The sequence below is a fragment of the Salarias fasciatus genome, chromosome 22, assembly GCF_902148845.1.
Source record: "Salarias fasciatus chromosome 22, fSalaFa1.1, whole genome shotgun sequence".
NCBI classification, from domain to species: Eukaryota; Metazoa; Chordata; class Actinopteri; order Blenniiformes; family Blenniidae; genus Salarias; species Salarias fasciatus.
Window position 1 is genome coordinate 26251359 of NC_043765.1, and position 25593 is coordinate 26276951.

At 47.3% G+C, this 25593-nt stretch overlaps 1 protein-coding gene across 1 annotated transcript; it reads right to left on the reverse strand.

The window, feature by feature from the left end:
* Positions 1-342: 342 nt before the first annotated feature.
* Positions 343-13684, reverse strand: LOC115409851 (uncharacterized protein K02A2.6). The gene is given in 2 exon segments (XM_075410477.1): positions 343-519; positions 9983-13684. Coding segments are annotated over 2 exon segments (3879 nt in total).
* Between the last annotated feature and the right edge of the window lie 11909 nt (positions 13685-25593).

Genomic DNA, 25593 nt, shown 5'->3' on the forward strand with positions numbered 1-25593 from the left:
AAATATTTCATCTTTTTGAATTGTACCTGGGACACAGTACTGAAGAAGTCGGACTGCAGATGGCGCTGTCATCCTACTGCACCCAGTAGGAAGCTGGCGCCAAAACCTGTATAAATCAGCCGACCAGACAACATCACGTGACACTTCTGAGGAAGGCTGCAGCTTGGCAGCCGAAACATGTCAAGGTAGGCAAAATAACCTCTGGCCTGTGTATATGAATCCAAACCATGAATACAAAAAAAGGCCTAATGAACCTTATCGGACTAGGAGAGAGGCTTGCCTCCCCTCGGAAAGGCGAGCCGTCATGGTGAGAGCATCCAGCTCCAGGCCCAGATACGCCATCTACTGAGCTGGAACGAACGCGCTCCTGTCTCTGTTCACCGCGAACCCAAGAAGTTCGATGTGGTGCAGGACCAGGGCCGTGTGCTCCACGGCCTCCCTGCGAGAGGGTGCTAGTATCAGCCAGTCGTAGATGTAGGTGAGGATCCTCAGACCTCGATGATGGAGAGGCTCGACACACTTGGTGAAGGTGCGCGGAGCGAGAGAGTAGCCGAAGCGGAGATGGTTGTATTGAAAACACCGATCTACCACGGCGAATCTAAGGAAATTCCTGTGCTTCCTCAGAATGGGGATGTGAAAATAGACGTGAGATCAACTGACGTCATCCAGTCCCCAGGGCGGATCATCTCCAGGAGGTGCCTGAACGTCAGCATGCGGAACCTCCTGGTGGCCACATGAGTGCAGGATCTATCAAACGACACCCACGGCGTGACGTCTTTGAAGCTGAGAATGCGTGTTCCCACCACGAAACAGAATCTAATTGACTTTCCGTGGAGACTGTTTGTGTGGCGACCACCAATTTCAACACAATACGTGACAGGAGCACGCAATCTGGTACTAAGGCTGTGTTTCCACCGGACGTGATGAATGCGACAGCATTCGCGAGACAAATGAAATCCTGCCGCGCTACACGTGCGAGTGCCATTGCTGATACAAATATGCAAAAAAAACTCTCGCCGCTTGTCGCAGCATCACGTCACTACAAGCTCACCAAACATTCCACTGTCGAACACAGGAGTGTGTATGTGTGTGTGTGTGTGTGTGTGTGTGTGCACGTGTGCATGCGCATGCTGATCGATGGTGCAGTCTTTGTTCTTTTTTCTTTTTATGACTGTTTTTACTGTTCAGCACTTTGCGTTGTTTTAAAGGGGCTGTATCATGCAAAATTCACTTTTTGTATGTTTTAACCTTGTTATATAGTTATGTACTCACCAAAAACACCCCCAAAGCATTTTTTTCCTTCATGCCTGTGCGTTTCAGCTTTGCTCGTTGTTGTGCTGCTCAGAGAGGCAGCCCCTCCCCTACCCGTGTAAATGCTCTGTTTCCCACGTTCACGTCACACGGTGAAGATGGCTCCCCTGAGCCCCCCTCCCGCAGGCCCTCGGCAGTCAACGTTGCCGCTTTTGGAACTCCGATTGTGGATATAAACTTTGACCATCGTCTGAAAGCAACAATCAAGCAAGAGCAAGAGTCTGAAAGGTCTGCGCTTGGTGAGTTTCTAACAGGAAAAGACGTTTTCGCGTGTCTTTGCGTGTAAAGCTAAAGAGCTAAAGCAAGCCAGTGTATTTGTTTTGAAGCGCTGATTGGTTGAAGTTCGCTGTCAGTCAAAGTCCACAGGGGGAGAGGCGGGATTTTCAGTGAAACAGAGCGTTTTCTCTTCCGGGTTTCAGAATTAGCCCCAGAAAATCTTTTATTTCACACAAAATTACTTTTCCTTAGCGCCAAAAATAAACTATTACCATGTTAATGCCATTTCTGGGGTTTGGACAAGCTAAAAAAGCATGATACAGCCCCTTTAATGAACATGAGAAGTGCTTTTACAAATAAAGATTGAGATTGAGATGGCTCTGCCCCCCACTATCGCTGGTCTGTATTTGGCATGGAGAAGTCAGCTCTGGCTGCTAGTGAGGCGCCGGCATCGCTTCTGGATGCATGCTACCCTACGGAGGCAGAATGAGCTCGGTGAGTTCCACCGTCCTCTGCAGGAGCTGCGCCTGGACGACGGCCGGTTCCAGCGCTACTTCAGGCTGACCAGAAGCGGTGAACAAATGAAATCGGGCACGCCGTTCACCTTGGCATCACACCAACTGTTCTGCGTGGTCGGAGCCCTGCATGCCCTACGTCAGCACGTCCGTGACGACCTCTGATAGGCTGTCCTGGCACGAATTCGCTTGAAAAATTTAATTATTTCAACTCAAGCGACAAGCGTGGAGCGATGGAGCGGCGGGTGGTGGGCGGCGGCGAGTTGCAGTGCAAGTCGATGGGTGAGCCAATTTTTTGCTGGAAACGCTCGCGCTGACCTCCCGCTGCATCATCGGTTGCCGCCCGTCGTTCAAGATTGAGCGGCAATCGCGTCATTACATTGACTTTGCATGTAATCTCATCACTTGAAAAATCGCATCCGGTGGAAACACGGCGTCAGAGTGGGGTTGACCTCTCCCCCTGCCGGGACTGGCGTGGGAGCTCCAACTCCCAGAGGAGGGAACAGCGAGAGGAGAGAACAGCGAGAGTATGTACTAGGGCGTACCCAAAAATTCCCGGAATTTGACTGTAACTTTTTATTTCTGACATTTCAAAATAAAACATCACCGTCGCCTTCAAAATAATCTCCATCTGCGTTAATGCAGCGCTTCAGCCGTGTCTCCCACTTCACCAATGTGTCGTGACACCCGTGCGTAATTGTGCCATTCTGAGCCAGCTACGATTTTTTTCTGTCACCTCCTCCACATCTGCAAACCGCTGTCCCTTCAGCTCCTTCTTCAACTTGGGGAACAAGAAAAAGTCACTCGAGTCTACATCTGGCGATTAAGGCGGATGGGAGAGGAGATTCATCTCATTCTTCGCCAGAAACTGCGTGAGGCGCAGCGCCGTGTCCGCTGGCGCTCTGTGGTGGTGGATCAACCGGCTCCACTCCGCCACTATGCTCTGCTTCCTCCTCACATCCTCACGGAGCGTCTTAGGACTTCCATGTAGTAGTCCTGATTTACAGTCTGACCTGGAGTTACAAACTCGCTGTGGACGATACCCTGGACAGCCAAGAAGCAGCTCAGCATTGTTTTCACGGCTGAGCAGACCTGACGCGCCGACATCTGGCCCTTCTTAAACCACCCGAACCACTTATGGACCTGAGTCTTCCCCAGAGCATCATCCTTGTAGGCTTGCTGCAACAAGCTGAGTGTTTCTGCTGCTGTTTTTTCCCAGCAAAAAGCAGAATTTAATGTTTGCGCGCTGCTCTGGCTTTCCAGTCAATGTCGCCATTTTGGAAAAAAATCGCAGACTGCAGCTGCACTCTGTTACTATAAATAGCGCCTGACAGGCGTCAGTGTCACTCTGGGAGCTCAGCTTTTTCACAGATATGCACGAGGCTTACCTGCAGCACATCTGACGGCCAGAAGTCGAAACTCATTATTATTAGTATTTTATGACCTAATTCCGGTTTCTTTTGGGTACCCCCTCATATTTTGGATTATGGCTCGAAGCGCATGATGCTGGAATCACTTATCCAGAGTCAGAGAGTCAAAATGGACACCAAAAGTGTGTTTTATCCTTCTTTATTAATATTGAAGGGCAAACATCAACAAATGAAAGAATGAGAGAATGATGAATAAATGAATGGTTTATGTTGCAGAATGTTGTATCTGGCTTGCAAAATGAATGAAGTAGCCAGAGAGACGAGCAAGGTCCGTCACGCTTTCATTTATTTCTTCTTCTCCTTACAAACTTGAACATCTCTTGTATTTCCTAGGCTAACAGCGCCCTCTGGGGTTTCAAAGTATAACAACATGACACAACATTTCCCCTTTTCTTGAAAGAATTACTCTTGGTATTGCAAATAAACAGTACGATTCAAAGTAAACAGGAATCAAAGTAAATGTCTGAATCAAATCACAACCATCTTAAATCATCCATTAGCATGCAGGATTAACATCAATCACTTTGAACAAAATCACCGTTGCATCATAACTGAAACACAATTAACCATTCACATTCACTGATATTCACATGTTTTTTTTTTTTCCTTTAACTGTTTTTCAGAACATTTTTTTTTCCAACATCATAACAGAAATTTCAGTTAGGACAATACACTCACTCCCAAGTTTCCCTTTACCCAACAAAATCTGTCAACCACTGAGGTGGATTTGTGTTTCTCAAACCTCGTCTTGGGCCTGTCTCCGGTGTGGAATCAGTTTCGTTCTCGGCCATAGTGATTCCATCAAGCACAGTCTCACTGTCATTCCTGGCACAGATCTGAGCTTCTTTTTGGAAGTGTGCAAGTTTAGATGCATTCCACTTTCGACCGTCGCTAAGCAGATACGTGCTCTGTCCCACTTTCTTAATAACTGTCAGAGGTTCTGTGAATCTGGATGATCCTTTTTTGACATGCTCAGGTCTTCGGACACGCACAGTGTCATTTACTTGTAATGAAGGTATTTTCGCCCCTCTCTTCCTGTCAGTGTAGTCTTTGCTTTTCTGTTGTTTGTTTTTCACCATCTCTTTCACGTCTTCGTGTGACGTAATTTTGTGTGAAACCGGAAGCACATTTAGCTTTATGCGCATCTTCCTGTTTCTCAGCAACTCAAATGGAGTAGCTCCTGTAGTTGCATGTGTTGTTGCATGGTAGCTCTGTAGGAACTCCGTCACTGCTTGTTTCCATGGTCTGTGCATTCTTTCAGCAGTCTGTATGCACTCTTTCAAAACTCTGTTGTATCTTTCAATGGCTCCATTTGCTCTGGGATAGTAGACACTGGAGCACAAGTGATGTATCTCTCTCTCTCTGAGAAAGACTTTGAATGCATGGGAGGTGAACTGACATCCGTTGTCAGAAACCAGGTAAGAAGGATTTCCTTCACGACTGAACACTGACGCTAAAAAGCGAATAATCACATCAGTAGTGACTATAGAGACAAAAGCTACTTCCGGCCATTTACTGTAATAATCTGTGAGAGTGATGGCGTATCAGCAGTCCCATGTAGCACACTCGAATGGGCCTGTTATGTCAATAGCCACCTTTTCCCTCGGTCCATCTGGTAGTTCCACAGGTGTAAGTGGTGCAGGCGCTGTGTGTGCCGTTTTGTCCTTGTACTGACATGGTACACATGCGGCGATCAAAGTCTGTACACATTTGTCCATTTGTGGCCACCAATACAACTCTCGCAGTCTCTGTTTTGTACGCACTATTCCCTGGTGCCCCTCGTGTGCCAAGTCAACCATTCTGGATTGCAGTGAAGTGGGAACAACCAGGCGATCAGCACCTCTCAAGACCAGTGAATCAGTTACTGCCAGTTCGTCTCATATATTGAAGTAGGGAGCAATGTCACCAGTCACATTCTTTTTGCATTTTGGCCAACCTTTCTGTATCTGATGACGTAGTTGTGTCAGTTCTGGACATTTCTCACAGGCGTCACTGAACTCTGACCTGGAAATAGCATTCAAATGACCAGTGAAAACAGTAGCCACCAGATCTGGTTCCTCCTCAGAGTCCCCTGTAGTAGGTAGTGGAAACCTGGACAGACAATCAGCAGTCACATTCTGTTTCCCAGGACGGTAAGTCACGTCATATGTGAAGCAAAGTAGTCTCGCTGACCATCGTGCAATTCGTAGTCCAGCACGACCTGTTCCTTTGGACGTAAGCAGAGTTGTAAGTGCCTGATGATCCGTGCGAAGTACAAAGTGACGTCCCCACAAATATGTTCTCCACCTTTCTACTGCCCAGATACATGCAAGTGCTTCACGTTCAACAGTAGAATACTTCCTTTCAGCAGGAGAGAGTGTCCTGGATGCAAAAGCTACAACTCTCTCTGTGTTGTCCGTGTGAAGCTGGGTAAGTACGCCCCCTAGTCCATAGTCAGAGGCATCAGTAGTCACGTAAGTAGGCAAGTCTGGGTCGTACAATGCTAGAGCTGGGCTTTCAGCTATCAGTCTCTTGATCTCCGCAAAGCTGGATTCAGCCTCTTCAGTCCATGAGAACTTCTGTTCTGTAGAGTCCCTGAGTGTCGCACGTAGTGGTTCAACAACAGTAGAGAAATCGGGGATGAACTTACTGTACCATGACGCAAGACCCAAAAAGGATCGCAGGGAGGATGTGTCATGTGGGGCAGGTGCATTAGTCACAGCACTGACCTGATCTTGGTCAGGATGCAGTCCGTCTTTGGATATGGTGTGGCCTAAAAACCGCAGGGAAGGTTGGTTAAACTTACACTTGTGCATGTTCAGTGTCAGTCCCGCCTCCTTTAGGACATGCAGCACCCTCTGTAAGTTAGCATCATGGTCCTGCTGGGTTGCTCCATAACAGATCACATCATCCAAGTATGCTTGTACACCCGGAAGTCCAGCCAGTATGGTCGTCATCATTTTTTTGGAAAGCTGAAGGAGCTGATGCAAGGCCAAATGGAACTCGGCAGAAACGAAAGAGTCCATCATGTGTGATAAATGCAGTTATATCACGGCTCTCTGGGTGTAAAAGCATCTGGTGATAAGCTGAAGCTAAGTCAATGGCAGAAAACACTGTAGCACCTCGCAGTTCAGTGAACAGTTCTTCCATGTGTGGCAAGGGGTGGCAGTCACAGACTATCGACTTGTTCGGCTCCCTGAGGTCAACACACATTCGAAGCTTTGCTGCCCCCTTTCTCTGAGTTACAACTATAGGGGAGACCCATGGAGAAGCGTCAATACGCTCTATGATGCCCTTTTCCTGTAGATCTTTGTGCTCCTCTGTCACAGCCTGTCTCACAGAAAATGGAAGCCTCCGGAGTTTCTGTTGAACTGGTACAGTATCTGGTTTGAGCTGTATTTTGTGCACAAATCCTTTTGCACAACCAATCTCACACATCTGAGCCGTTTGAGCTGTCTGTGGTGGTGTAGCCAGAACAGTAGGTGCACCCTGATCAGAAGGAGAACATTTTTGGGTGGTAGTGGTAACTACTTTGTTACCCTCAATACACATGTGCAGTGCAACAAATAGATCTAGTCCAAGCAGAGCACTGCCAGACTTTACCACAATAAATGTGCCCTTGGCTGAATGTCCATCATGGTTTACAACAGCATGCATGCACCCCTTGACAGGTATGGTCTCTTTTGAATATGTGAGCAGAGTAACAGTAGGATCAACCAGGTTACATGTAGGAAAAAGTGCATTGTAAGCACTCTCTGGAATAATAGAAACAGATGAACCTGTATCTACAATAAGCTCAACATTCTCAGAGTGTCCATTTGCATTCACATGTACAGTACATAGGATTTTATCCCGCATGGCATCTGAATCATTCATGAAAAGCACAGTCAGTTCGTTCATCACGACCTCACGTACCTCGTTTTGGGTAGAACGACAAACTTTGGAAAAATGTCCCACCTTTCCACATGATTTGCATGTTGCTTTAGCTGCAGGGCATGATGGTTTGTTGGCTAAGTGGCTGTTGGATTCACATCGGCAGCAGGAGCGGCGATTCCCAGTCTGTTGGGTTGCAGGACGTGCAGGAGTAGCAGCAGGTTTCTTCTTTTCCCACTGGTTTTTCCCTCTGGGCTGTTTGTGTATGGCTCTCACCGAAGCAGAAGCAGAAGTATTGGCACTGGAGAGCACATCGGAGTTGCGAAGTCCAGCTTCAATTTGTAAAGCCAGTGTAGTTGCTTTAGCCAGGGTCAGGTCCGCTTCCAGAAGTAGTCTGTCTCGTATGCGTGTGTTGGCAACACGCTCAATCAGCTGATCACGAAGCATTTGTTCCTCCATATCACCAAACTCACATGCTGCAGACAGCTCACGTAGTGCAGCCAGCAACTGATTAATTGTCTCATCCGGTCTCTGCCCTCTCTGGCGAAACTTGTGACGTTCAGCAATCACATTAACTTTAGGAACAAAATGTCTTTTCAATGCATCAATGGCAGAGCTGTATGTAGTACCTGCGTCTGGTAGCGTGTAAAAAAGTCTTTGGCCCTCCGTGCCCAGCGCGTGGAGAAGAACGGCACACTTTCTTTCATCGGGCCAGCTATCACCACTAGCATGTTGTTCTCGAACATTTTCAGCCATGTTGAGAATGTAGTCGGTTCACCTGGGCAAGGCAAAAACGGAGCAGGCAAAGGCACTGAAACGGCAATCCTCGTCGCCTAAATGTTGTATCTGGCTTGCAAAATGAATGAAGTAGCCGGAGAGACGAGCAAGGTACATCACGCTTTCATTTATTTCTTCTTCTCCTCACAAACTTGAACATCTCTTGTATTTCCTAGGCTAACAGCGCCCTCTGGGGTTTCAAAGTATAACAACACGACACAACACAGAATAAGAACATAAGATACACAAATAATCAACAAGGATAACAAACAATCCCGTGCAACAGGATTAAAGTATAATCATCATCACATGGTGCCAGGGCAATCAAAACACTGAATAAATTAGCCTAGCTAGCATCCCACGTACACACAGCATGGAATAATACAGGCAGCATAGCACAGCTAGCCGATTAGCATTAGCTTCACCCATGAAAGAACTGAATCTCCACTCAAAAGGGCCCACTTAAAACACACACGGCGGCTAAAACATGCTAATAAAGGTGCACAACAATTGTCTGACATGAATACTAACATGCTTTATGAACTTATATCAACTCACTCTCTTCATGAACGCATTCTCTATGAACTAAGCCACCGGCAGTCGCACCGATGTAAGCTCCGCCCACAAACCCGTCTTACTAGGACCCATAGCTATCCAAACGGGATGCCTGACTAAAATGAAAAAAAGCATCAATAACAAAACTAACAGGGAATTTTTAACAGGATGCTTTTTTTTTTTATTTGTTTTGTTCCTTTTGTTTGTTATGGTTGGTCTGTGTTGTTCCTATGAGTTTTAAGATGTGATTTTGAGTCTCAACCTCCAGCAGCACCACAAAGAAGATGGTCCAGGGAGGCCTGGACCAGACCTAACTGAAGCTTTACTAAATAGAAAAGCTCTTAAGCTTGACCTCAAAAGCAGAGACTGTGTCAGCCTCCCTAACAGAAACTGGAAGCCGGTTCCACATGACAGGAGCCTGATAGCTGAAAGCTCTGCCTCCTTTTCTACTTTCAGAGAACCGAGGAACCTCCAGCACACTGAGAATGAAGCGTTCTCCTGAGACAACATGGGACTAACAGCTCTTTAGGGAATGTTTTTGGGTCCTTTTCTTTTGCTTGTTTTTGTTTTAATGGTATCTGTTGTAACCTCAGGAATGAAGCACGCACACTCGGTTGTAGTTTAACTCAGTTTTAGTGAACTTTTAAAGAATGAATGAAACCGCCGGAGATCAAACTGGTGCGCCGCCATCTTCGTGTCCTCAAAGTTCCGTCCGGAAACAAGTATCACATACAAAAGGTTCCGGGGCACAGCCCGAACAATTACACATTGACAATATCACACTATAACACTTCTCCCCCCTGAAGTTCAAACATAAAGCTTTCCACAAAGTGAAAAAACATAAGGCAGTTTAGTCACTGCTTCAAAAGTGCAAAATAAATCTGTAGCTCGTAGTCACTCTTCAAACATTTGCAAGAATACACAAGAATAACTTTTTTTCTTCTTCCAGCAAACATGTTATTTCCAAACTTTTTCTTACTCTCTTCTTCTTTTTTTTTTTTACAAACACAGATCAACAGTTTCCTTTCGTTCTTGTTTCTTCTTTTTAACCTTACATATCACCACCATTTACAAAATTTACAAGTTCAGTCTCTGAGGAGGCTTGTGCTGCCTTGTGGACCTTCTCAGACCTGCTGCAGTTTCAGGAGCAGGCTGAGCTCCTCGAGAAGGATGTGGGGCAGGGGAAAGTGGACCAGTTTGCTCAGACAGATTGTCATTGTTTTCAGGGGCAACTGGCACCACTACACAGTCCATCGAACTGTCCACACTGTCTTCGCGTGGAGCCCTCTGAGGCCCCTCCATCCCTCCATCAGTGTGAGATCGCACGTGGTCCACATGCCTGCGAACCTGTCTCCCATCACACAAGTCCACCACAACCGACACAGGACCAGAATAATGATGAATAACACCTGGCAGTCATGATGAGCCACTGCCAAAGTTTTTCACATAAACTCTGTCCTCTGGCTGAAACATACGCTCCTTAGCATGCAGGTCTCGTCTTGCTTTCTGCTGCTCATGTGAGCGGGTCACTCTGGCTCCCACATCTGGACGAAGGAGATCAAGGTGAGATTTGGGTTTTCTCCCCATGAGCATCTCAGCAGGAGCCAAGCCAGTGGTTGAGTGAGGAGTGAGTTGGTATTGAAAAAGGAAGCGTGACAGCTTCACTTCCAGTGAGTGTCCTGACATCTTTCGAAGACCAGCTTTCAGAGTTTCAACTGCACGTTCTGCTAAGCCATTGGAGGCTGGGTGATAAGGTGCAGTGCGAACGTGACGGATCCCATTTTTCTCCATGAACTCTTTAAACACCTCACTGGTGAAAGTGGGCCCATTGTCAGTGACAATCGTGTCTGTCAGACCTTGTGTGGCAAAAATGCTTCTGAGTGTGTCGGTGGTAACTGAAGCTGTGATGTTTGACATGATGTGTGCTTCTAGCCACTTAGAATGTGAGTCCACTAGCACTAGAAACATATGTCCCATAAATGGACCAGCAAAATCAAGATGGAGTCTGGACCATGGACGTCCAGGCCACTCCCATGGGTGGAGCGGCGCCACTGCTGGCATCTTTTGGTTCCCCTGACATTGTGAACATGCTTTTACCTTCTCTTCTAAGGCGGCGTCCAGCCCTGGCCACCACACAAAAGACCTGGCAAGGCTTTTCATACGGGAAACCCCTGGATGAGCTTCATGCAGCACTTCCATGATCTGTGCTCTACCTGGAGGCGGGACAACAACTCTGGATCCCCAGAGGATACAACCATCCTGCACACTGAGCTCTTGCTGACGCCTAGCATAAGGTTTAAGCTCTTCCTGCTCCACCACGGCTGCTGGCCAGCCCTGCATTAACCAGCGCTTAACCTGTGACAACACTGGATCTCTGTCTGTCCACATCTTAATGTGCTTGACTGTCACTGGGGAAGTAGCTAGTCTCTCCAACAAAAACACCGTCTCAGGAGGTAGGCTATCCAGACTAGGAGTGTCAGGGAGGGGGAGTCGGCTAAACGCATCCGCATTAGCATTGTCACGCCCTGTTTTGTACACAATGTGATACTGGTATGCTGACAACGTCAAGGCCCAGCGCTGTATGCGTGCTGAGGCCATGGGTGAGATCCCCTTCGTCTCACTAAACAGACCCATGAGTGGTTTGTGATCTGTAAATATGGTAAACTGACGGCCATACAGATACTGATGAAATCGTTTCACTGCAAAAACAACAGCTAGTCCCTCCTTCTCAAGCTGTGAATAACCCTTCTCAGCCACTGTAAGTGTGCGTGACACGTAACCAATAGGTTTTTCTGTGCCATCCTCCATACGGTGAGAAAGGACTGCACCCACACCGTACGGGGAGGCATCACAGGACAAAATTACGTCCTTGTCTGGATCAAAATGTACGAGAAGGGGTGCTGAGTGTAGTAGTTCTTTTACCTGCTGAAACGCTTTCTCTTGCAATTGCTGCCACTGCCATGGACTGTCTTTGTGCAACAACTGGTAGAGGGGGGCAAGCACAGTGGAGAGGTCAGGCAAAAACTTTCCATAATAATTCACTAAGCCCAAAAATGACCTGAGCTCTGCAACATTCTTTGGACTTGGAGTTTCCTTGATCGCTCTCACTTTCTCCTCCAGCGGAGACAAACCCTGAGCCGTGATCTGATGACCCAGGTAGGAGACACTTGGAGCTTGGAACACACATTTGCTGCGTTTCAGGCACAGCCCAGCTTCTGCCATTCTGTGTAACACCTGGTCCAGATTCTTCAGGTGTTCCTCCTCGGTTCTGCCTGTCACCAAGATGTCATCCAAGTAGACGGCCACATGTGGAATGTTTTGCAACAGATTGTCCATTGTGCGCTGAAAAATGGCTGGACTCGAAGCTACACCAAACACGAGGCGGTTGTACTTGAACAGTCCTTTGTGTGTATTAATCGTCACATATTTCTTTGACTCCTCATCCAGCAGTAACTGCTGGTAGGTGTGGCTCATGTCCAGCTTTGTGAATGTTTGCCCACCTGCCAGTGTAGCAAACAGGTCCTCCACTCGTGGCAAAGGGTAGGTGTCCAGCTGCGAGGCTTGATTTATTGTCAGTTTGTAATCACCACAAACACGTACTCCACCATCTCCTTTCAGCACTGGAACAATCAGCGCTGCCCAGTCCGAGAACTCGATAGGCTCAATAACACCCAGCTGCTGCAGCCTCTCCAACTCTGCTTCCACTTTGGACTTCATGGCGTATGGTACTGTGCGTGGTTTGAAAAAGCGTGGCTGAGCATTTGGATCCACACACAATTTGACTGTTGTACCCCGGAGGGTGCCCAGCTCATCTTTGAACACGTCAGAGTACTTCTTAAGTATGTCTTCCATCACTGTAACATGCTTAATTTCTCTCCAGTTCAGGCAGATCTTCTGTAGGATGTCACGTCCCAGTAAGCTAGGTCCCTCACCTTCCACCACCAGTAACCTCGCTGCTGCTTTCTGGCCTTGGTATGCTACATTTACTTCTATAGCACCCAGAAGTGGAATGCACTCACCAGTGTATTGTCTCAGCTTGATGTTCGTCTCTTTGAGTGCAGGCGCCCCTCCTGAGCGCCACAATCTGTGGTAGGTGTCTTGACTTATCACTGAAGCTGAAGCTCCAGTGTCCACCTCCATCTTCAACTCAGCATCATTCACTTGTACGGTTGCATAGATGGGCTCTGCTCGTGGTTCATTGAGGTTGAACATGTTGAAGGCACACTCCTCTTCCTCCACCTCCTGCTCATTGCTCTGCAGGTGATGCGCGTTCCATTTCGGCTTGGATTTCCACTCCTTTTTCTGTTTATCTTTAGCCCCACCTCGGCACTTCTTGGCTATGTGTCCTTTCTTTTTACAGTTATGGCACACACTGTCTTTGAAACCACAGTCATTTGCAAAATGTGCTCCTCCACACCGGTAACACTCGACTGACTTTTGTGGCTTGTCTTTCTTCTCCTTGGACACGTGATGCACCGTGCTTGGCTGCACACTGGCGGTACTGTTCTGGATGCCCTTTGTGTTGTTAGCTGCTGTTTCCATGGCCTGAGCGATATCCAGCGCCTTTTTGAAACTCAGTGAGGTCTCACCCAATAAGCGGCGCTGCATGGCGTCGTCATTAATGCCGCAGACTAGCCTGTCACGCAGCATATCATCCAGCACATTACCAAACTCACAGTGCTCGGATAATTGTCTGAGCTCAGCCACGAAAGCAGCCACTGAAACTCCCATCTTCCTTGAATGAGTGTGGAATTTAAAATGCTGAACAATCACGGAGGGCTTCGGGCAGTGATGATTCTGAACCAACGTTACCAGTTCTTTGAAACTCAGATCTCCGGGCTTCCGAGGCGTCGCCAAGTTGCGTATTAGCTTGTACGTCTTTGCTTCGCACACACTGAGGAGAATGGACCTCTTCTTCCCCTCGTCATCAATGTCGTTCGCCAGGAAAAAGTGCTCCAGCCTTTCGACATATTCAATCCAGTCGCCTTCTCTGTCGGCGAATTCCGTGAGCGAGCCGATTGTAGCCATGATGCTAATCACGCGGGAACTTCTTCTGCGACCTAACTACGCAGAAAAAGGAAAAAAGAAAAACTTCCAGTCTTTAATCCTCGTCGCCAAAAAGGTGTTGTAACCTCAGGAATGAAGCACGCACACTCGGTTGTTGTTTAACTCAGTTTTAGTGAACTTTTAAAGAATGAATGAAACCGCCGGAGATCAAACTGGTGCGCCGCCATCTTCGTGTCCTCAAAGTTCCGTCCGGAAACAAGTATCACATACAAAAGGTTCCGGGGCACAGCCCGAACAATTACACAGTGACAATATCACACTATAACAGTATCTTATTTATAAAAACATAAATAAAATAAATAAATAAAAAAAAGTGCATGCTGGGAAATGCCCTGTGAACTGAGGCTGCTGGTTTCCATGGTGATGCGATTTCAACAAATAGATTTCAATTTCTGTATTTTTCCCCTCACTGTCGGTGTGTTATCCTCCACAGAGCCTCAGTGACGTGTTTTTGGTGATTTTCGCGACGAGTTCTTCCTACCGTTCGACTTTCACGTGCAGAACTGCAAACCCTCTTCTGTAAGTTCGATGTTAACCACTTAGTCCAAAACAGAAAAGTCCAGAGGAACTTCTGAGTCACTAAGACAAATATAATGTAAAAATAGCTTTTGAGCTGAAGCTAACATCAAATGGTAGAACGTTCTACACTCATATAGCTCTTTCTACGCTGCTACAGCAGAGCACAAAGCGCTTCGCTGCATTATCACACTCACACACACAATCACACACCAGTGGAGGCAGCTGCCATGCAGGGCGCTCAGTCCATCCACTGGGAGCAGCCAGGGGTCAGGGGTTCAGTGTCTTGCCCCAGGACACTTCAACATAAGGACAGGGAGATGGAGAATTGAACCAACAACCTCGACTCCACCAGCCGAGCCACAGCCGCCCCAAACGCTTGATTTTACATTCAGTCACATGTTTTTCTTCAACATAATTCACTTCAGCTTCAGTTTCATTTAGATTCAGCTGCTAATTCAGACGTTAGGCCTTATCAGTCACAACTTCCCCGTTAGTTGAAAACGTCAGACGTATCTTTTTGTGTGATAATCTTTTCTAACTGAGCCTAGAGTGACCGGAGCCTCAGTTTCATGAGATTCATTCAGATTCCAGATGTTTCTATGTACTGAACTCTTCTCTTCGGTCTGACCAACAGCACCATGACCTCGGACATCATGTCCTCCTCCACCTCGGAGTACTGGGTCCAGGAGATCTTGGGCAGGGGCGGCTTTGGGACGGTCGCTCTCTGTAAGAAGAGGCCAGTCAACCACCTGGTGGTTTTGAAGATGAGCAGGGGCAAGAAATCCATCGCTGCGTCTGAGAACGAGGTATCGTAGAGTAAAAATCCCTCTCAGTTCATTTGGATTATCGTCAGAAACTCTGTGTCTAACATGAGATTTGATCTGATCTGGTTTCAGGCCATGTATCTCAGCAGGATGAGGGCCAAGGGCTCTCAGGACTACAACATCGTCCGGTACATGGACTCGTTCATGGCAGATGGTGTTCATTGTCTGGAGTTTGAGAGGCTGGACATCAGCCTGTCCCAGTACATTGAACACCATCTGCTCACAGTGAAGGAGATTCGACCCGTCCTCCAACAGGTTTGACTTTCTAATCGTCACTAAAACTCCCATCTTTTCATTTTAGAGTCAGAATAATTATTGATCATTGATCCATGTGTGTGTTGAGTTTGTTGAAATGTTTGGGGCATGCAGGTGATTGTTGCTCTCGCTCTGTTTGCTTTCAGCTGGCCAAGGCTCTTGGTTTTCTGAGGGCCGCCGGAGTCGTTCACGCTGACCTGAAGCCTGCGAACGTGATGCTGGCGGATCACGTTCTGCAGCCGCTGAGGGTCAAGCTGATCGACTTCGGCTTGGCTCACGATGACCCTGAGCGACGGACGGGTCGCGGCGCTGGGACTCTCCGGTACAAGTAAGTAACCAGACTCAAGCTGACACCTCAGTTTGTGAGTTTGGCTCATCTCTGCTCAAGTCCAGGTGACTAAAGTTAGTTTGTGTCCTCCTCAGATCTCCGGAGATGCTGCTGGGAGCGCCCTACAGCCACGCCATAGACACCTGGAGTCTGGGCTGCATTGCAGCTGAGCTATGGCGTGGAACCCCCCTGTTCCAGGAACTCAACATGGCTCATATGGTCGTATTACTTTGATGATCTAACACAAATGTCTATTTCATCCTCTCGGAGTTGCAGAAGTTGATTTTTAATGCAGTTTACTCTCACTGGTTTCAGCAGGTCAATGTATAAAAGTCAACTTCTGCTCATAAATATGTGAATCGACTGATCTTGAAATCAGAGCTTCTCTAAGTCGGAGGAAACATGTACAGAAATAGTCTCTGCTCTGTCTTAATGCATAAACCCGCACTGTGTTTTGTCCACAGTTGAGAAGTATCGTGTCCATCATGGGACCTCTCCCAGACTCGCTGTTGGACTCCGGGGTTCACACCGAAACATACTTCAAAAAAGTCATCTCGACTGACGGGATCAGAACCTGGGTTCTGAAGGTACCGTTCATGATCTCTCCTTGAACAGACTTGATCAGAGTAGATTGTTGTTTGTTTTCTGCGGATTTCAATGTGGACTCAATGAAATCTTTCCTGTCTTCAGTCAGCAGATGAGAAACGGCGTGGTCCCGACCCCGGCAAGACTCTGGCTGAGCTTCTGGAGGTGAGTGAAATCAACAGTTTTCCTGATTCAAACAACCTGGTTCATTTCTTTTCTGACTTCTGTTTGTTTTCTTCTGAACCTGCAGTTATCTGAGGAAACTCGACCAGAGTTCATGGCGGCTGAAAGGTGTGACCTACCGAGCTTCATCGATCTGGTCACCAAGATGCTCTGTACAAATCCCCAGGACCGGATCACACCTGCAGACATCCTCCACCATCAGTTCCTGGAGCTCAGCCACCTGGACAGCAGCAGGCACAGCAGCTAGTAGGTGTCTCTCGTATGTTCGCTGCTTCATCAGTGTGCAGATAGTGAAGTTGTTGAATTAATGATTGACTGTCTTCCAGTGTCCAAAGGTCCAAACAGCTCATGAAGGTCTGTCCTGGCTGGCGTGTGGACAAGGAGGAAGCTGCATCTGTCAGGGCGAAGAGCCTCTCTGGTAAGGAGTTGGTCCGTTAGATGGGAATTATCTCACATAAGTTTGATCAATACTCAACCCAAACATCTTTTTTTGTCTTTTTTTTTTTTTTTTTTTTTTTTTTTTCTCAGAAAACGGCAGCAGAACAGTCAGTACGACTGGGGACTGTTTGAGGAAGAGGAGGAGAGAAGAAACTGACGGAGAACCAGACCAACAGACAGATCTCTCGCCCCACAAGAAAAGAAAGAACTCGTTTCCAAATCCGGCCAAAGGCCTCTGGAAGAGGAAGAGAGACGAGATGGAAACGGAGACGGAAACAATTTCGTCTCCACCAAACAAAAGACGTCACTTCCTCCAAAACCCAACGAAATGCCTGTGGATAAGGAAGAGAGGCGAGACAGAGACCGAGACAGAAACGGAGACACGCTCGTCCTCATTGAAGACAACAAAACACCTCCTTCCAAATCCTACAAAACGTCTGTGGAAAAGGAAGAGAGAAGACACAGAGACAGACAGTGAGGCAGATTTTATAACATCCAAGAAGAGGAAGTAGGTGTTAGAGGTGTGTGTTGTGTTTACAGACTCATGCAGTAACAGTAATAGTGTGACACTACCAGATATGGCCAGTGAGTGGCGCTAGAAGAGAATGTAAGATAGACTGGTAGAAGAAGTGCTGAAGAAGAGTGGTTGTTTTTCTACAATGCTACGTGATGCCTGTATGTGCCACTGCTACAAGTTGAGTAAAGAGTTTAACTGGATGATATGACTCCGTCTTCCTGAATAACCCACACAACAAAATTGGCGACGAGGATGAGCGCTTCGGTACCGAGTCCACCGCCATTCCTTCCACATGCGGGTGAGCCACCGATACCTTTTGAGACATGGCGGAAATTCTTCGACAACTATATGCTCGTCATTAACGCCAGCGGGGACGCCTGGCCAGATGCAAGACGACGAGCAGTGCTTCTTCATTGCTTGGGTCCGGAGGGACAAAGACTTTTCTACACTTTGCCAGCACAAGGTACGACGTATGACGACGCTATGGCTGCCCTCGTTAAGCACTTCGTCCCTAAAGTAAATGTTGTAGCCTGCAGACATACTTTCAGACAACGCACCCAACGACCGGATGAATCGGCAGTGCAGTATGTGGCGGCTTTGAGAGCGTTAGCTTCACCGTGTGGGTTTGGACTGATGGAGCAGGAGATGATACGTGATCAGCTGATTTCTAATGCTTATCTCACGGCTGTGAGAGACAAGTTGCTGTTGGAGGATGACCTCACGCTGGAGAATGCTCTTACAATTGCATGCCAGGTGGAGGCAGCGGTTAAAAATGCTACACTGCTTTCTTCAACTAAGACAGTCCCGACTGCGCCAGTGCAAGCTGTTGGCGCGTCAAGGGGGCGTGTCCGAGGACAGAGAGGAGCTTGCGCAGCTACAGCCCCTGCTCCTGAACGGGATAAAAAGAGGAATGGAAACCAGCGGCAACGTAAGTGCTTCAGATGTGGCTCCAAAAAGCATTTAGCTAATGATACAAACTGTCCAGCTGTTTCAGTAAACTGTAATAACTGCGGTAAAAAGGGACATTTCGCCAAAGTTTGTAGCTCTGCTGCTAGTGAAATAAGAGAGATGGTTGTTCCAGAACTAGCCATACTGCAGGTGAAAGATGTGAAACAGACAGCAGCAACCTTTGACAAAATTACCTGCAATGTCCACATTGAAGCACCTAAAGACAACTTTCATGTCCTGGAGTTGATTGTTGATACTGGAGCATCCGTATCTATCCTGCCAGAGACAATGTACAGACAGTATTTTGCAGACTGCTCGCTGACTGAACCTCAAGTCAAACTGGTCACTTATGCTAAACGTGAAGTGCCTGTTGTTGGTTGCCTGCCAGCAACAGCAGCCATTGCAGGGCAAGACAGCAGAGTTCCAGCCTCATTCCACATTGTTAAAGCTGGATCACCTTTGATGGGCCTGGACTTGATTAAAGCACTCAGTGTCAACATTATTGGAGGCAAGGTGAACTACAGTGCAGAAACTGATTCAAATACAGCTACGCATGACAATCAAAGCACAGCAGTGCAAATGGTTAATTTGACCCCACCGCAGCAGTTTGGATGTGTGAAAGGGTTCATCCACAAAGTACAAGTGGACAGCACCGTGCAGCCAGTGCGTCAAAAGTTGAGACGCCTACCACTGAGCATACGTAAGGAGGTGTCAGCAGAGCTCAATCGCCTACTTCAAGCTGGCATCATAGAACGTGTGGATGCGCCTGAATGGGTGAGTCCCTTGGTTGTGGCACGGAAACGTGGTGGAGGACTGCGGATGTGCGTGGATTTGCGTGAGCCCAATAAAAGTGTGATCATGGACTGTTATCCTCTCCCTCATATGGAGGACATTTTTGCTGAGTTGGCTGGTGCTACACACTACAGCCAAATTGACCTGAGTTCCGCTTACCACCAACTGCCTTTACACCCTGACAGCCGGAATCTCACTGCATTCATAACACATGAGGGTGTCTTCAGGTACACACGTGTACCCTTTGGCCTGGCATCAGCGCCGTCTGCTTTCCAGAAGATGATGCAGACGATCCTGAAGGACTTACCAGGAGTTCAAAACTACTTGGATGACATCATAATTTATGGTGATTCAAAAGAAATGCACGACCGACACCTTCAAGCTGTTCTGCAGAGGCTGTCAAATGCTGGACTTCAGATTAACTTTAACAAAAGCTCATTTGGTCAGACCAGCATTCCTTTCCTCGGACATGTGGTTTCAAAGGAAGGTCTGCGCCCAAGCCCAGATCACCTGACTGCCATCGCAGAGGCTCCTGCACCAAAAGACATGGCAGCACTGCGCTCTTTCCTGGGCTTAACTTCCTGGTTCAGCAAGTTCCTTCCCAACTATGCAACGCTGGTCGAGCCACTACGACAGCTACTCAGAACAAACGCCCAGGCTGAGCTGCAATGGGATGCAGCAGCAGAAAACAGTTTTGCGAAGCTGAAAACACTGCTTCTTGAGAGTCCTGCACTTGCCATCTATAACCCAAAGCTTCCTACCTTCATCACGACAGATGCCTCAGACTATGGGTTAGGAGCTGTCCTGACGCAGCTACACCCAGACAACAATGAATGCATCGTTGCCTTTGCTTCTCGTACACTGTCAGCTGCAGAGAGGAAATATTCTACGACTGAAAAGGAGGCCCTGGCTTGTGTTTGGGCTGTGGAACGATGGCGTACTTATGTGTGGGGACACAGATTCACACTCAGAACCGACCATCAAGCTCTGACCACCCTTCTCAACACCAAAGGCATGAACAGAGCTGGCATGAGAATCGCCAGGTGGTCAGCGAGATTGATGTGTTTTCAATATGATGTGCAGTACCGCCCAGGTACACAGAATGTAATGGCAGACTGTCTTTCACGTGTTCCCCTCGCTACCTCCAACACGACTGCAGAAGCTGAGCAAGAATTATTCACAGAGATAGCTGAGATTTCTCCTCTCCTGATGGCAGTGCCACTTACAGATTTTAAAGCTGAATGTGAGGACTGTCCTGAACTTACAAAGCTGCGACAAGTCATTCAGTCTGGATGGCCTAAGTCAAAAAAAGCTCTTCCAGGTGATGTGCAGCCTTACTTCCTGGTGCGACATGAACTAGCTGTTGAGGCGCCGCTGATCTTCCGTGGAGCTCGCCTGATGGTGCCTAAGTCTCTTCAAATGAGGATCGTCCAGCTGGCACATGAAGGGCACCAGGGTGTGGTTCGCACGAAACAACGTCTCAGAGAACTCTACTGGTGGCCACGCATGGATGATGTGGTCCACACAGTTTTGTCGGCCTGCACAATCTGCCAGTCTTGTGACAAAACAGCCAAAACGCCTGCGGCCCCAATGCAGCCTGTGGAATTTCCAGGGGGCCCTTTTCAACATGTGGCTGTGGATATTGTTGGTCCTTTTGACCTGGGGACCTATGGCTGCAGATTCGCCATTACTCTCATGGACTATTTCAGCAAATGGCCGGAAGTTGCCTTTACTTCATCTGCAACTACAGACACTGTCATAAGGTTCCTGGATTCCATCTTTGCACGTGAAGGAAATCCCTGTGCCATTACAACTGATAATGGCCCACAATTCACGTCTTCTGCCTTCACTAACTTTCTCAAAGAGAGGGGCATCAAGCACATCAGGACGAGTGTTTACCATCCTCAAGCGAATGGATGTGTGGAACGCTTTAATAGAGTGCTTAAGGACTGTGTTCAAGCGGCTCAGGTAGCTCAACGCCCGTGGAAACCAGCAGTCACTGAAATGCTGCAGAGCTACAGAGCAACTGCTCATGCAACGACAGGTGAATCCCCTTTCCAGCTTCTGAGAGGACGACCAATGCGGACAAAACTGAATGTTCTGCTACCACCAACAGACAGCGGGACATATGCTCACGTTGCAACCAGAGTTGCCATGCAACAGAAAAAAAGCAAATGCTACACAGACAAGAAACGAGGTGCCAAAACTCCCAAGGTCACAGTCGGTGCCAAGGTCCGGGTGCGCAAGCCTTTTCGTGTGGGAAAAGGAGAGAGACAGTACACTGACCCAATGTCTGTGGAGCAACAGACAGGACTGAGCACCTTTATCCTGAGTGACGGGAAAAAGTGGAACGCAACACGCCTTTCTCTCTGTCCAGACGGCACAGAGGAAGCACAGAGAGCTGGTACTGAAAAGACCAGTAGCCCAGCTAAGAATATGACAAGACAAACTACTCACAGAGACAGACAGAAACCAGCTTGGACAAAAGATTATGTAATGAAGTAGCTCCAAGCCTAAAGCAAAACTAAGCTGATTAGGTGACGGTCATTTTAAGTTCAGTTGCTACATTTTGAGTTTATAAGTCACATTTTCAGTTAGTCTTATACGTTAGTAAGGTTATTTGGAAATGCTTGAATAATTTATGTTTGTTATAAATGTATGGAGTCAGACCTTATTTCATTACTGAAGGTTTTATCTGAATACAGTATTTCATTTCATTTCATTATCTGGATACAGTATTTCATTTGAGTTTGGTTTGCATTGAATAACAGTTGAAATACAAAATGCTAATTCTACTTGTGTCAAAGATTGTTCATACAAAGAAGTGTTCTTTCTGAGTAACAGGGGAGATGTTGTGTTTACAGACTCATGCAGTAACAGTAATAGTGTGACACTACCAGATATGGCCAGTGAGTGGCGCTAGAAGAGAATGTAAGATAGACTGGTAGAAGAAGTGCTGAAGAAGAGTGGTTGTTTTTCTACAATGCTACGTGATGCCTGTATGTGCCACTGCTACAAGTTGAGTAAAGAGTTTAACTGGATGATATGACTCCGTCTTCCTGAATAACCCACACAACAGTGTGGCTGTCCCGCCTGCTGCATGCAGACACCTCTCTTCCACCGGCCCTTCCGGTCACCTGGGAGAGGTTTCATCCCGATGCGCCGGCCGACGCTCAGCTCTGGCAGATCCCTTTCAGATCTTCTTAAATCAGCTTCGCCCCTCGGTGCTTCAGTCTCAGCTTATCGGTAACCCTTATCAGGGACGCTGTGGTGCACTGAGAACGGGCTCCTTTTCATATTGGTCCAGCTGTGCTTTAACAGCTGTCTGGGTGCTTTCACACCTACAGCATCTGGTCCGCTTGAAGCGGACTAGCGTCCCCAACTCCGGCAGGTTCGGTTCGTACGCGCTGGTGTGAAAGCAGACCAGTTCGTTTTGGTCCGGGACAAAGAACCACACCGAGACCTCCTCGAGGAGGCGGTCTCGGTGCGGTCTCGGTGCGGTCCGCTGCTGGTGTGAAAGTGGACCAGCCTCGGTCTTGTCCGCTCTGTTGTGGAGAAGGCTTTTTGGTCGGCGGAGGCTTCTGTCGCAAGCCGCGCAGCACATCACGTCACACATGCTGGCCAATCAGGGTTCACTTCCGCCACCCAAAACACATTATTATGTGAACAGCGCCACCAAGGGGCAGGAGGGTCATAGTGGATAGTTCATCTGCAAAAACAAGTGGTGTGAATGCGAACCGAACCAGTTGACAGCTGCAACATTTATGAATAATTTATGTCCGAACCGAACCACTCTAGCGGACTAGTAGGTGTGAAAGCACCCTTACTGACCGACTCTCTTAGCAGCATCTTTGAATCCTTTGAGTGTCGTCTGACCGCACCAGAATAGCCACTGGGACGTTTCTTGGTGCACCCTGGACAGGCGCCACATTGCTATCCAACTCAAAGTGAACATCGGTGTGTCGTACACCTTGCCCCCAGTTTTTCGAGTGTCGCGTCCACATCAATCTGCTCCTCTGCTGTGAGTCTGAGGTCGTTCTTGTGAACGTGATGGCGGTCCTTCCCCGTTAGCCTCCTGAGCGTTGCCGCCTGCACCGGTTTCTCTGCTTTTTGGATCCCGGTCGCAGAAGCTAGCCCGGTTTGCTGTGGAGGTCTCCAGTCGTCTTCATGGGCTCCGGTGGCGCAATGTTGGAAGCTGTCGTTTCTACAAGATGCTAATGCTAGTAGGCTAACTGAAACATCTAACTTAGCCTCGAAAAACGAGTAATGGAACGCTGTTCCGGCGACGGGCACCAAAGGACTCACTCTGGGTTCCATACACAAACACATCCGGGCCCCCAGGGGGAGCTATTGGCTGCAAGTTATTACCAACAACAGCAGGACCGCTGACCTGCTATTTTTATTTGAAAGTAAAAACATGTCTGATTTCAATTTAGTTGGATTTGATTTTGTTTATCTCATTCATTGTAAAAATACAAACAAGCCAGTTAAATAGCAAAAGAACAAAATGTTCAGTTTTGAATAAAATGAGCAGAAGCAAGAAAAAGCATCTCATATTATCATATATTTCGTGTATTTGTATAAATAGCTGACACAGAAAGCTGCACAATAGAGGCCGGGCTGGATCACTCTAGACCAGGAACCCCCTGAAACAGTACAGCACATCACACGTTGTTCTGTGCAGTACGTGCTCCATCTTGGTCCATTTTGATTAATGTGTCTGGATAGAGGAGGATATCATTTTTTGTAAAACAACTCTCACATAAAGTCATTAAAAGCAGCCTTCAGAGACACGAGCAGGAAAATGAAGAATGTCTACTTCAAGTATTGACTCCTGAGGAGGGGGGTTTCCTCAGTTCCACAGGAAAAAGCAGGTCTAGAAAGACCTGGAGGATCCAGTTCAACTGTCCTGCAGAGTCCAGACCTGAACCTGACATAACAGAGACTGAGAGCCGGGACTCCTCCTCCCACATCACCAATAGTCTGCGGGACAGAATGTGTGGCAGGAGCACGCAATCTGGTACTAAGAGTGCTGCTCGTTTCACGCATTTCTGTGAGATCAGGTTGACTCGATATGAGATCAGAACGGCCTCGAGGAGGAGATGCCGATGAGGAAGTGATATTTCCCTCCTCACTGGGACTTCTTCCCTCCTGCACACACTTTGATATGTTTGACCAGGGAGAGAGGGAGAGAGTGTGTGTGTGTGTGTGTGTATTACGGGTCTGGAGCTGGTAGCGTCTGTGTGTTTTACTTCATGAATTAAACCCTCAACCACGACTGGGGAAAGCGTGGACGGACATTGTGGGCAGGAAGTGAGGTTCCCACTGCCCCCTGGGTCAGGTTTCACCCCCAGACCATCAGGACTGAGGAGAAAAGCCAGAATAAACTCACCACACACACTTCCCCCTCCTGCCCGGTCCGAGCACGGCGCTGGAGGTGCAGTTTTCACCTGTCCAACAAGGCTCTAAGGCTCTATATGTATATATATATATATATATATATATATATATATATATATATATGTATATATATATATATATATATATATATATATATATATATATATATATATATATATGTGGTGAATGGTGAATGTATATAATGAAAATATTTGCCACAATATCATCATTTGGCTCTTATTTATGATGAGTTATTCTGTTAAAATATTGTAAACATTAGTGTGTATTACTTCAAACCTCCCTGGGTTTTTGGGTCAGTCCGGTTTCTCCTGATTGGTTGACTTGGTATCTGATCCTGCTGATTGTTTCACATAAAACAAGGATTTTTAGTGTCGTTTTAGTGTCTTCTCATCCGTTTCCATGGCGACAAAGTCTGGGCGTTTTCAAAAACTTGGGTCCTCTCGTCTGTTAACACGATGAAATTGGAGCGCTTTCAACAACTTCCACTTTGGTGGATTCAGGACTGTCATGTGACCTGGTGGGTTTCAGGCTGCAGTGTTTTGAAAGCAAAGTTTCTAAAAGCGTTTTACCTTCAGTTCCGTTCTATCAGTGTTCTATTTGTGATATTTGAAGCCAGAGAACCTCTGTTTCCAACCAGAACCCATCTGGGCGTCATGAGGGCACAACTTTGGGAAAAGGCCCTGACTTCTGACTGAACTGGACTCAGTTGACGAGTTGATGTTCTGGGATGATCATCCTGTGATCAGCTGAGTCTGGAAAAACCACTGAAGAAGTGACTGATTAGATGGTTAGTTTGGGATTGTTTGACCAGGTTAACCACAGAAGACACAAGATGAAGACAAGAATCTCACTTTAGCTTTGAAACATCAATAAATGACTGAACTGTAACGAAAAGCAGAATAAAACCATAAAATCCATGATTATTGATCCAAACTGAACTATGTTTGACAACCTCGGGAACTTGCATCTGATTGGCTGTGGAACCAGGGAGTGTGATGGTCGAGCCCCGCTCACTGACGTTGTTCCATCCCAGAACTCTTACTTTGAAAGAAAAACGTGA